General features: G+C 40.9%; 1 protein-coding gene across 2 annotated transcripts in view; it reads right to left on the reverse strand.

The window, feature by feature from the left end:
* Positions 1–13,722, reverse strand: part of THSD7B (thrombospondin type 1 domain containing 7B) — a 642,879-nt gene that overhangs the window by 70,435 nt on the left and 558,722 nt on the right. For both annotated transcript variants that reach the window (XM_078376996.1, XM_020779664.3), the window contains 2 exons: positions 2,133–2,266; positions 1,516–1,669 (listed from right to left, as the gene is read on the reverse strand). In XM_078376996.1, the coding sequence (XP_078233122.1) occupies positions 1,516–1,669; positions 2,133–2,266 (288 nt within the window). The remainder of the gene's footprint in view (positions 1–1,515; positions 1,670–2,132; positions 2,267–13,722) is intronic.

Consider the following 13,722-nt stretch of genomic DNA (forward strand, 5'->3'; position numbering starts at 1 on the left):
AGGAGCCATTTTAAGTAGCTTCTGCTTGCCAGTGGGATTAAAGGGGCTTCAAAGTCAGGTTATTAGGCTTAAGTGACTTGTAGCTTGCATACAAATGTGCTCTAGTTCACAGCTTCTCTATACAAGATGGACAATTAAAAATAATTAATCTCCACAGCATTCAAAGCAGCCACGGTAGCACAGTGAAACTATGACAAAAAAAAAACCCAAACAAACCACAAAACATCAGAGTCCACGCAGAATAAAACTTCTTCAGAAAGTACAAACCAATTATCAATTTTCATTTATTTTTAATCTGTTCATAAAGGTTTTTAAAACATCTGTTATATATTGGTTTGACAGAAACAATGCCTAACTAGCAAAAAAGTAACTAATACTGGAAGGAAGGAAGGAAGGAAGGAAGGAAGGAAGGAAGGAAGGAAGGAAGGAAGGAAGGAAGGAAGGAAGGAAGATGTCTTCCCCCTTGTGATACAAATACCAACATATTAGCAAACTCTTATGGAGTACAGAAGATTTGAACCTTTGCATTGTGCCTGTGCTACGATGACTGGAGAGATATTTCCAGGTTTAATGCATTCTGAGGAAACAAATGCCTGAAAACAATATGTATGACCCTGAACCCTCCCTATTATATCTGGAATGGTTAGCTCAGCAACATCCTGGCTATGAAGAATCTGCTTAAGTAAATCTTCTTTTATGCTCATATAGAACATGAAGCTGACTGACCTCTGGACTTGGGGCAATGAAAACATCTCATCTACACTTCTGTGGTTGATTGCTATAAGTACACACACTGTGCATAAGAGTGCCTAAATAACAAGTTCCATTTCAGTAACATTCCTCATGAGTTATAGTTTCTCTGTGCAAACCAACTCACTGTTTAAGATATCTGTTTGTTCTACTTTCATGAGCTTTCTAGCTGATGGCACTGTATCTGTTTCAAGAGCATACGGAATCCTTCCAAGTCAGGATATTTCAATTTCTGTCAGTGGACCAAGCCCAATGCACACACATAGTAAGCACAGAAATACTAGCTGGTTGATTGGAAAGATGCAAACAACCCCACCTAACAGCAACAGCCTTTTGATCAGAGAATAGCTTTCAGTGTTTCTTCTAGAAAATATCCTCATTTCCTGTCATTAAGAAATCATATAGAAGCCTTTTCTTTGGATAAGAAATAGTATAGAAGTCTTTTCTTTCCAAAGAGCATTTCTTATGAACATATGGAGGTGCCTTCTACTGAATTAGACCACCGGACCATCTAGTCTAGTATTATGGACTTTAACTTGTGGTGGTTCTCCATGGTTTCAGGCCAGATTTCTTACTTTTCACTCTTGGAGATGCCAGGGATTGAACCTGGAACGTGCAAAGGGAATATTTTGCCACTGAGGTATGCCCCCCCCCCAAGGGATCTTAGCCATACCTCTTGATGCGGGTACTTGTAAGCCAACAATAGTCAATGTTTTCTTGTCTAAAAAGCAACAAGCATTGGAATTATCACACAGCTATTTTTACCTGTGGGCACTGGCTCCAGCGGCCCCACTCAGACACCACACACTCATTGGGACAGAAGAGGGTGCACTTTTGCATTTCAGCAGGGATTTCAGAGTTATTACAAAGCATGTTGTCTACAGCCTCACCATCACCATCTTCAGTCGTGTTTACACATCTGCCAAGGGGGAAAAATGCATACTGTGTTTGGAAGTCCTCAATGATCAAAGAAACAGAAAACAAATGGCAGGCATTTCAAAATAAATCAATATACTGTAGGGCTTGTAACAGTGATGTTTAGGGACATCCTTTGAGACAGAATTCATCCCCTCATAGACTATCATTTTGATGCACCTCTTCCAAGATGTGGTCCAAACAGGTGGTCTGAACCCCCATTTTATACACATTTGCTTGGTACATAAACACAGATATAAATACAGATGGGGGGAAGGGAGGTAGAGAGAGAGAGAGAGACTTCAGGAGAGAGAGAGAGAGAGAGAGAGATTGAGATGTTTGCGGGTAGACTGCATGATGCAGGTCAACTCATGCTGGACCTTATTGGTATTCCAGAGTCCCAGAGATGGCTGTTCCATTCCCTTGACAGTCCTGTACCTAAACCAATGGCTTTTATTTCTACTTACCCGATCTTCCTCGTTTGTATTCCATCTCCACAGTGAAGGGAGTTTTGCTCGCTGTTGATTTCACATGGAGACCATGGTTCTACCTTCCAGGAATACTGATTGCATTCACTATAACATGGGACTGCTTCATGCACCTTCATGAAAAAAAATACATTACACATTATCAACCTTCTGAGTGACTATTCTCCACAGAAATGCTTTGGCAAAATAACTTTCAGAACAAGGAAACACACACACAATTCCCAGGCATACACCCATATTACTGGGGGGGGGGGGGGACTGTGGATTTTATTTCCCATTCAGAGAATGGTACAATGTTTAAATTCATAGATTCATTATGGATTTGCCAAAAGATGGGCAGAAAATGTAATATATGTATGCAGCTTTTCAGAATGAAAATAACAGCTATTTCCAGCAGCCTAAACAAAAAATCCAACTCAATTTCATTTCGCCTGTTCATGCAACATCTATCAGATGCCCTCTCCTGCAATTATACACACATTATATCTTTCCTGAAGGTATTATTTATGGCACCAGCTGACAAAGAAAAGTATTTTCTGTACATACATTTCATGTCTCCTTAATGCTTAACTTGCAGTGATCAATGGGCATCTACTCCTCTCTCTTGGTGAGCGCCCGTCACCTGCTTTGTGACATGCTGCTGAAGGCTCTAGCTTCTCTTGCTTTGTTTACTCTGTAATAGCTGCTTCAGTCCTCTGACAATTTAGAAGCCTGTTTTTAACAGGTCAAACATCACATCTAATTTGGCCCAGAATATAAACTGAACAAAAACAGATTAAGATAACTCTTGGGATCCATGAGTTAAAGAATTAGAAGCTTTGTGTACTTTATGGAGTGCTGGAGCAGAGAGAAGGAAAGGAATGACACAGTCCAGTCTGCTGAGAAGCTACCCTAGGGTAGCTGTCTCCAAGCCAAGTCTCCTCTAGTTGTTTGGAATGACAATTCCCATTATGTCCATCAGGCTGATGATGGGAGTTGCAATCCAATATAGCTGACGGGGACTAAACTGAAGAAGACTATCCTGGACAATACTGTTCTAGCTGCAATGATTATTTACTCAATTCCCACTCTGCAAGGAGAAGGACACAGCCTGGAAACATAATTTAGGTTGTAATGCATTTGTCTTACCTGAAGTTTCTTTCAATATGAAATTTCAGATTAAGTGGAAAATTGGCAAGGTTTAGGGAAGGTCTGTTTAACCTCCTCCTCATTACCCATTTGCTTACCCAAAATGCTACCCCCACATACTTTTCTCACAGGGATAAGAAGGCATCAAAGTTGGCTTCATTCCATTATAATAAAAATTGGGTGTAGTGGGGAGGGGAGAGCTTCACATAATATTTTATTCCATCCCAAGAGGATGAGTACATCATTGTTCCTGCAGATTCTGACCATTTAGTTAAAGCAGGAGGACAGCCTGCACCCCACAGTGGCCCACCTGCTGCCCTCTAACACTCTTGGGGCCTCCACATGCCCCTCCCATTAAAAGATAGGCCCAGGAAGTCCCCATATGCCCTCTAGGGTAGTGGTCCCCAACCTTGGGCCTCCAGATGTTCTTGGACTACAACTCCCAGAAGCCTTCACCATCACCTCTGCTGGCCAGGATTTCTGGGAGTTGAAGTCCAAGAACATCTGGAGGCCCAAGGTTGGGGACCACTGCTCTAGGGGACGTGAGGGATAATTTTGTCATTTTCTGAGGTTCTCACAACCCTTTCCTGGCCCCAAACCCTAAATGAAGAAATATCGGTCATTAGGAAATGAAGTGGGGTGTTTTTTTTCAGTTAAAAAAAATAAGGAAAAACAGGTAGGAGGCCACAGGAGCATGTGTGGCTCCTATAACTCTGGATATTATCCAACATTTCCTGGAACTTCAAAGTATAAAATGCACTCATGTCTGTATTTTCAGTGTCCCCTGATTTGAAGATCAGCAATTCTATGTGGAGGGAATTGAGATTAAATTTGAAAGAAGGACATTAAGTTGAAAATGAAAATGTCACAGGGAAAATAAATTTGGAAAAGGAGAGCAAAGAATTCTCTATTAGAGAGCTACACGTCACACTAATAAAACAGAAATGAAGAAGAATAAATGCAAAACAAAACAAAACCCCAAACACACGTGACCGATTATAATTATAGCCATGGTGCCTAATTTATTTCAGAAGATGAAATAGATGCCTTTTCTTACTCCCAATGGTTTAGGTCTATCTACAAATTCTGAAGGGCTCACAGGGTTCAACAGGATCCCCGTATCTCAGGGCCTGCAAGTTATTCTCTCTCCCCACAAGTTATTCTCTCGCTGATGTTTTACTGCAGCAGCTCAGCAACTTATAACACTATTCAGTCATGAAAATCTGTACTGAATACACACATGTACATAGGGGGGTGCTTTAGCCCTGTCTTTTCTACCACAGTTTCTGCCCCATACCATATGAGGCAGTGGTCTCCAACCTTGGGCCTCCAGATGTTCTTGGACTTCAGCTCCCAGAAATCCTGGCCAGCAGAGGTGGTGATGAAGGCTTCTGGGAGTTGCAGTCCAAGTACATCTGGAAGCCCAAGGTTGGGGACCACTGATTATAAGGAAGCTCCTGAGCCTCAAGAAGCAGAGCTCTACTATCGATTGGGATTCCCCACAGATCAGGACCCTGATTTTCCAGGGTCCCGACTCAGATGGAAGGCACCCCACAGATAGTGCAGACTCTCCAGACTCCTCACTTCCCACATGTAGGAGGGTGGCAGAAGTGATAAAAACAGGAAGGAATACTACAAAGGATCCCTGTTTGTAGGAATGTTCAACACAGATTTTAATGACTGCATGGGTCTCCTGTTAGCCTACACAAACATCGCAGTCCTGCCTTTATTTTTATACAAAGTCTGCAGTCAATTTCTTTGGCTTTTCAGAAGGCATATTCATCCTTTCCAGCAATATCTAGCACTTTTCCCTTTGTGATCAGTGGAAACGTCAAGGCAGCAAAAGCAGAGTTGAACACTTTGGGGAGCTAATATAACAGTCTGCCTACAGATCTGAAATGTAATTCAGACCCTGAATAAAATACCATCTGAATCACAGCTCACTTCATGGACTTAAAGCAAGCCTCCATGTTCTTGGTATCAAATCTGCTGCCTTGAGAACCCTGACTGGGAGACAGGTGGTCAATAAACAAACAAACAAATTTGCCATAGGGCAGATACGACTGGGATAAGGGGGACGGGCATGTGTATGCCAGATTCCAATCCTCTGCATAATTCAGTCTATCAAAGCACTCCATGTGAAGCGCTGTGAGTGTAAAAAAAAAATACTAGAGTTTAGTGTACCATATTTTATATAGCTAAGATCACTTATTTATTGCTTACTAGTAGAACTGTCTGGTTTTGGTTTGGTGGAAGGGTTTTAAATTGTACGTGTTTGCATTCTGATCACTCTGCATTCTGAATCTGTCCCCGCACCTCATCTACAGGTGGCTGATTACAGAAGGAAAGGTATGACTCCTAAAATTTAAGAAGGAGAAATTCTTTCGGTACTGTCCATGAGTTGTCTGTGCCTCCATCAATAAGATGGGTTGGCTCAGATAGACTTTACTCTGCAAACAAAAGCCAAGCTAATGTGCCAGACATCACCTAACCAAGACAGAAGAGTCCTCACTTCTGAAGCTGTCAGACAGCCCTTTTGAGCCAAACAATGAAAACAACCAAAAGAATAAACCGGCAATGAAACAGATCTGCCTATTAAAAGTGCTAGTGTCACATAAATTGACCTCTAAAGCTGTGTATATATGCATCACACTATAAAATCCAAAGCAGAAGTGTGTACATCATTATCATGACTGCAACTGATGGCACTCAGAAGGGTAGTTAAAAGCTTTACGTGAATAAAGAGTACCAATGAGAACTCTTCCAGTTCACTTGTTTATTGTTCTTCTCTTTCGTCTTCCTAGCAGTCAATTTCACCTGAATTCTGGTGTAACTAAGGTATTTTCGAAAATCTTCATTCATTTTCAGTTCATTTCCTTTCCCCCTCTCTTACTGTTTATCTGTGTACATTGACAAAACTATGAAAAAAATCAAACTATAATTTAAAGATATTGAACTATATGTATGATTCTGTCAGTTTTTGTTTTAACATGGTGTTTTAACTAATGAGTAGTTATGCTCCTGTAAACAGAGAAGAAACTACATGAAAAGCATTTTGATGCAGTCGTGTTATGTTAACATCAAGATGGCTATTGTTTTATCAATGCACACATTGATAAGGAGGATGGAGGGAATGAATTAAAAGTGCAAGTCAAAGGAACATGGAAAACGCTCTGTACAAAATTTGCAAACATAAAATAAAATAGTATTATTATTAATTCTGCTTTAGGAGCAAGACCAGACCATTCCAGACTTTGAAACTGGGGGAGATGTCAGAAACAGAGAATGTATGTAGGAATTTAATAGACCCTCCCTGATTCTAGCATTAATGCCTACCTGCCTTTCATGAAGGCCACTGATCACTGAGTAGAGCACCCAGCTGAAAACTCTCTTCTTTCAAGGCAACCCCATTTGTGTCAGTTCTACTGTTCATGCCTTGGATATGTGTTGTCCATTTATCTGTTTTAAAATGCTTCTCAAGTACCTTTTCATTAGTTTCATGAATTACAGTGTGGTGTACAAAACACATGAACATTACTTAAGCAAAATAGAGATAAAAGAAGCAAGTATAAAACAAAAGATAGAAAAACATGATTAAAAACCAAAAGCTGCTTGAAGCAACCAAACCCTATAAAATACAAGGGTAGACACAAATGGCTTATTTGCTGCTAAAACAACTCTAACATTGGCATCAGTCATGACAGTGATTTCATCTCCTTTTCTAACTACTAAGTACCAGCATCTTGAAGTGAGTTCAGTAGGGGAAAAGCAGTCAGTTTCAAAATCAGAGTAACATGATTACATCTGGCTGAACCAAGTAGAATGCAGGCAGTTGTGTTGTGCACTTATTGATGCTGTACCTCCTAGCAAGACCTTGTTGCTTCCTACCTGTATCTAAAGCTTTTTCTTTTTTCTTTTGCTTACATTTTGGTGGGGAAGAAAGTGCTTGAATGTTGAGGTGCTTTTCCACCATGGCTATCAGCCAGGTGTACAGATCATGATAAGAAACTATATTTTTCAGGGGGAACTGCAATCATGCAGTTCCAACAGTACAAGAGACAACGCTCAAAACAGTTTTTACAAATCACATGCCTAGAAAGCTTAAAACTAACACTGCTAGTTCAAAATCAGTGAAGACAATTTGGTTGTTGTGGGTTGTTGTGCTCTTTGGCCGTGTTCAGGTTGTTTTTCTTTCTAACATTTCACCAGTCTCTGTGGCGGCCGGCCCGAAAAACCCACAATAACCATTAGATCCCGGCCGTGAACGCCTTCACGAATACATTGAAGACAATTTCTTTATTACTAGAATGATCATCCTGGCCATTTTGTGACTTCCTGGACCTGAGGTTGAATATAATTAAACCTTGAACATCAACTCTTGCCACTGAATGTCAGGTGATTTTCCTATGAGTCAAGGTTGGGCAGGTAGCAGGTGGAAACTGGGTCTTTTCCAGGGATGGCACACTATTAGGGAATTTTTCCCAAGTCCTCGCCAAAGACATCACCCATTCAGTTTTAGGCTCCACGTTAATACAGGTTTTATGATTCTGGGTTGTAGCAATTTTTTTTCCTTTCTTTTAAAAGCTGCCTTTCAATTGAACCTTTTAGTTCTGCTGTTTTCATACCTGTTTGAAGTACTGCAGCGTTAATCATCTTACACAAAGAATCTAGGATGAGAGATTTGATAGAAACAGCTTATAATGTGACATACAGAAGCAACCAGATAGACACTCAGAGGGTGACTAGATGGTCAAATACCATGGGATTTGCTTTGCTTATAAAGCAGGTGAATTCAAAGCTTCTCCCCAGCCCCAGCTGCATGATTAACAAGGCTGAAATCAAATTGATGCAGCCTATTTAAATCAAAACCCTCCTGTTTTCCCTTTGCCTCCAGAGGGCTCGATTCAATCTTGTTTTTCCTTCCTTCCTAGGAAGCCAGGGTCATGTCTTTAGGTGGTGTTTTCATGCTTTTCAGGGCACTGTCATTCCCTTCTCCCATTGTCTCCCAATATTTTGAAGCAAGAGATTACCAAAAGGTGTCAAAGGATTATAGAGAACCAGAAATTAAATAGGATGGAATTAAATATAAATTATACTGTGTTGCTCTTTGCTGTATCAGTTGATAAGGCATTGCATTAATATACTTTATTGCTACATGTCCTTTGCACGTACAAACATACACACACATAAGTGGGATGAAATGAAAGACGTTTTGAATGCTTCTGTAATCAAGGAGCTTAGCAGCTAACCATAAAAAGAAGGGAGAGGAGAGGCAAAAGGAAGGAAGGAAAGGGGGGGTATGAGAGGGATTGTGGGTTACATCACAAACAATATGAACCGGAAAATCACAAATCAATCATCTGCAACCCTTGGGTGTCCACTTTTTGTGATTTGAAACATAATGCAGGCTGCAAATCAAACTGCAGTGAAGCTGGATCCTTTTAATTCAGTTCTGCAATGTAGTCATGGCCTCAGTAGGAGGCCCATTCCTGGAGTTCCCATTCATTTTGATCCTCCAGGGACATCTCTGTGCTGCACTTCCTGGGCTTACAGTTCAGTGCCTTAGCACTAAATTCAGCAAGGAAGAAGGAAAAGCAGGCACAAGTGAACTCTAGAGGCTAAATATTCTTTTGGTTTCTTCCTATGTTATCAAGTTGAAAACAAGAGAGACAAATCAGACTCCAACTCTAGTTGCATTTGGTCAGCTAAGAAGCATCTTACTCCACAGATGCCTCTGTGTATGTGATGCATATGAATGACACCAATTTCTGTAGGCTGTTTTGTTTAATGGGCTGTATGTGTGCATATAGGATTTTATCTCTCCAAATTACGGTAAGTATTTCCTGTGACTGTCATTTATTCTCCTCATAGCTCAGTTTCCTTTCATTTACTCAAGCTGTCAGCTCCGCTTATTCTTATGAGCAATGACTTCTTTTGCTGTTTGTGTCTAAGTCAACAAAATTTTAACCCTCCCTCCCTCCTAGACTTCCTCACTATGATACATTTTCACCAGTTCTCAGTTTCTGCTACTGTCACACTTTGAATCACATTCAAGCTGACTTGAAAGCATTCTTCAAGCATACTATGAATGAAACAATACCATCCTGCTCGGGTTTCTCAGCACCTGGTATTCAGTGCCATAGTAGAGGCATAGCCGCCTAGAGTGGTCTTAATCGACTAGATAGGCGGGATATAAATAGAATAAATAAATAAATAAATAAAATAAATAAAATCATTAATAGTAGCATAGTAAGGTTGTCCAATCCCTCCTTGATCCACAAGTCATGGGGGTACAAGAAATGAGGAACCAAAAAAAAAATGGCAAGAGGAACATTCTGTGAGGTTTAGAATAATGGGAGGAGTTTTTCGGGAGTTAGTTTGCCTCCATGTTCTTCTACATTTTCCTTCTGTAATGTCTACATCATACACACCCTCTCTCCATACACTTCAGTGTGTGCTATTTTATTTATTTGTTTGACACATTTCTCCCCATAGGGGACCTACAGCAGGTAGGTCATAACAGCTAAAAGTGTACAACAATTTAGAATGCCTTGTAAATATCATATTAAAAACAATTATATATATATTAAAAATTTAATCCAATTTTAAAACATTTAAAAATATTTAAAAATCTCTAATATACAAAACATTCCTGAGACACTTATTGTTTAAAAGTTTGCCTGAAAAGAAAAGTCTTTGGCTGATGACAAAAGGCTAAGAGGGAGGGGGCAAGCTTGCTTTTTGGGGCAGTTCATTCCAAATCTTGGGAGCAACCACTAAGAAGGCTCTCTCTCATGAACTCACAAACTTGGGAAGAAGGCAGAATAAAGAGAAGAGACTCCTCAGTTGATCTTAAGCTGAGAAGGCTTGTATGCAGTGATACAATCCTTCAAATAGCCTGAACCCATTAGGGCTTTATAGGTAATAGTTGGCACTTTGAATAAGGTCTTGGAGACAGACTGGAAAACAGTGAAGCTGTTGTAATAAGAGAGTTACATGATCTCTATAACTAGTGCCAGCCAATAGTCTGGCTGCAGCATTCTGTATCAGCTGAAATTTCCAAACGTTCTTCAAACGCAGGTCCAAGTAGAATATATTGCAGCAATCCAAACAGGATGTAACTAAAGCAGGTATTAAAATGGTCAGATTAGACATCTCAAGGAACAAGCACAACTGGTGCATCAGCTTTAACAGTGAAAATGCCCTCCCGGCTTCTGCTGCAACTTGTGGATCAAAGGCTTGAGTCCAAGAGCACATCCAAGCAAACCTAGCTTTTCAGGAGGAGTGTAACCCCATCCCGTACAGGCTGAATCCCTTAACCCTGATTTGCTTTTTGACTGACCATGAGCACGTCTGTCTTGTCTGGATGAAGTTTTGATTTGTTAGGCCTCATCCTGTTGTTTACTGGCAAAAGAAACTGGTCTAGGCACAGAATAGATTTTCTGGAAGCAGATGGAAAGGAAAGATACAGAGGAATGTTGTCAGGATACTGAAGGCACCAAACCCCAAGGCTCTGGACAACCTCACCAGTGGAGATGTTAAATAACATGGGGGACAAGCCTTGAGGTCTGTGGGACACCACAGACCAATGCCGAGGGTGCCAAATAGACAACAAAACACACTCCAAAACCTTGCCAAAAATGAAATAATGGAGACTGGCTGATAATTATCCAACGTAATGGGATTTGAAGAGGATTTTCTTAAAACAAAGGTCTTACTACTGCCTTCTTTAGGCATTCTGGTACCATGCCTTACTGCAAGGAGGCATTCACTACTCCTCTAACCCACTCAGCCAGTCCCCCTCTGCCTGCTTTTATAAGTGAGGAAGGAATGGCACATACTGCATTCACCTCTCCAAAGCTCCTGTCCACATCATCAGGCTGCACCAGCCGAAACATATGCATTATAACGGGACAAGCAGGAGGCAAAGTGACATCAACGTTAATCAGCTACAGCATCTAAGACAGAATGTATCCAAACAATTTTCTCTGCTAAGTGCTGTGCAAAATCTTCACAGCAACCATTGAGTGGTCAGTGTCCTTCTCTTGTGGCCACCCGTGCAACAGGCCCATGGTAGACATGGAGTCCTGAACCGCTCCTGATAAACCCCTGGTCCCCTAGCACAACAGGCCAAAGGGACTGCAACACCGCACCTGAGATCAGCTCAGGCAGGAAGACAGCAGGATGGGCTAAAATCTCTCTCCTTTGTGCCACTTTTCTTCATTACTGCTCAGGTTAACATGAATGAATGCCCCATATTCCTCTTCTCTCAGCTTCCTTTTTCCCATTACTGTTTTCATCACTGTCCCGGGATATGTAATCTCAAGGCTGCCTCAGCATCAATCCACCCACCTGTTCTCCTGCCCTATGCTATTTGCCAAATCCTGCTGTTCATGAATTCTAAAAGCAAACACCATTTCCTTTCACCATCTCTTCTTAAATAGAGTTCATGTCCTGTTGAACTTTCACCTGCACAACTGCCACTGCCTTCTCACTAATCAGTCTTTGCGGGGTTCCTTTCCAGTTCACTTAATCCAGAATGACTGGGAAAAAAGCATTTGATCTCTCCCATTATTTGCCCCCAGACTACTTTGTCTCTGACTCTTAGGAGTGTGCATGCATGCAGTGTATGTGTGAGGATCATTTGAATAATATTTTGAAGGAAACCAACTTTATTTGAACTTCTCTTTGTTTGCACATATCACTGGATTTTGTCATGCACTTGTTGGCTGAGAAACACATATTTTAGAGGAGAAGAACACACAAAAATGTATATTTGGGATAGAAATGTTTTTTGGGGGGGAATACAAACATGTATATTTTAGCGCACATTGCATACAATTTGAAATGCAAATTATCCTGCAGTTTTGAAATAAATTATCATAAAATAAAATGCAGAAGATTTGTGATAGACTTTGTGGAAAACTGACCGAGGCCAGAAACAGATGGCTCTTTCTCAGGGCCACTTTTAAAAACTATTACATCTCCAGGTCTACAAAGTAACAGGAACACTTAAAAAAACACTATTCTTTATTAATTTGAAATCATAATGAAATACTGTATAGTTATACCTCAATTACTCAGACAAAGGAGTTGTAAGCAGTTGATTGTAGCTAGTTATCTCCAAGCTCCACCTACCCTTAGCTTTTATGCACACTCATGCTGTTTCTACATAGGATTTTCTTCTGTAGCTTCAACATAATAGAGTTCAGTTCACCATTGTGCATATTCCAGAAAAGTCAGCTTGTGTGACCTTGGGAAAGCTGCACAGTCTCAGGGTACCCCCTGAAGAAGGGAATTGGAAACTGTTTCTGTGCATTCTGTACTTAGAAAACCCTTGCATTGTTCTTGTAGTACCTGTTGTTCTTTTAACATTTTCCTTTCAGAGCTTAATTGTTTGCACCCAAATGCCACCTTCCATCCTGTTACTCCATGTAGATTTCATAGCTCCCTATTTAGCTCCTCGTTTTGCTTAATGTTTAGAGTAGCAAGAATTCTACAGAAAACTGTCTGGAATCCTGAACATAGTACCCTTTTCATGTGCCTTGAAAAATAACTTACAAATATAATTAAAACTAGAGATGGGGACAAACCACTAAAATGGCAGTTCATCATGATTTGTGGGACATCAAGGTTGATGACCCATGAATCTTCCTAAGAATTTTTGACGAACCATGAATCGGTTCATCTTTTTTTAGACAGTGCCCACAGAAGCAGAGAGGCCAGGCTAGCCTGTGCACATGATTCCAGCCTGCTAGCCTGCTCTCTCTGTCTACGGGCCGGGCCCATATGCAAAGAGAGAAGGCTAGCTGGGCACAATCATGCCAGCAGGCTCTCTCTGCTTCCCCTGGTGCCAATCAGTTGATTGGTGCTCACAGAAGCAGAGAGGCCAAGCCAGCCCACGGGAATAGTGGTTTCCTTTCCATCGGTGGTGAGGGTGGTGGTGACGGGGACAAGAAAAGGTAGGGAGGTGACGGGGGGAGGGTTGTGGGGGCAAAGAATGTGGGCCCGCTGAACAGCTGTTTGGCGGCCTCATAAGGGCAGTGAACAAACTAGGCTGCTGGAACAGCCGTTCGGGCACCCTAGCTTGCTCTTTGGGCCCAAGTCCAATGAAGGGAGGAATAAAAAATGTAAATATTTGTCACTTCGTATTTGTCAGGGCTTCCAGAATTGACAAATACAAAGTGATGATTATGACACAAATCACTGATTTCTAATGAATATCGCAATTCATTTTTAAAATTTGTCCCCATGTCTAATTAAAACCCAACAATGCACAAACACGGCAACTTTGCAGAGAAAAAAACTTAGACTAGTACCTTAAACAAAAGGCACCAGTTGGGATCAAAATTTCCCTTTCTAAAAAAAGTCAGTCCCTGATTAAAACTCTGTAGCAGGTCTGGAAGGAAGAATGAGAAGACAATGTTCAAAAATAGTTGCA

The sequence above is a fragment of the Pogona vitticeps genome, chromosome 1, assembly GCF_051106095.1.
Source record: "Pogona vitticeps strain Pit_001003342236 chromosome 1, PviZW2.1, whole genome shotgun sequence".
NCBI classification, from domain to species: domain Eukaryota; kingdom Metazoa; phylum Chordata; class Lepidosauria; order Squamata; family Agamidae; genus Pogona; species Pogona vitticeps.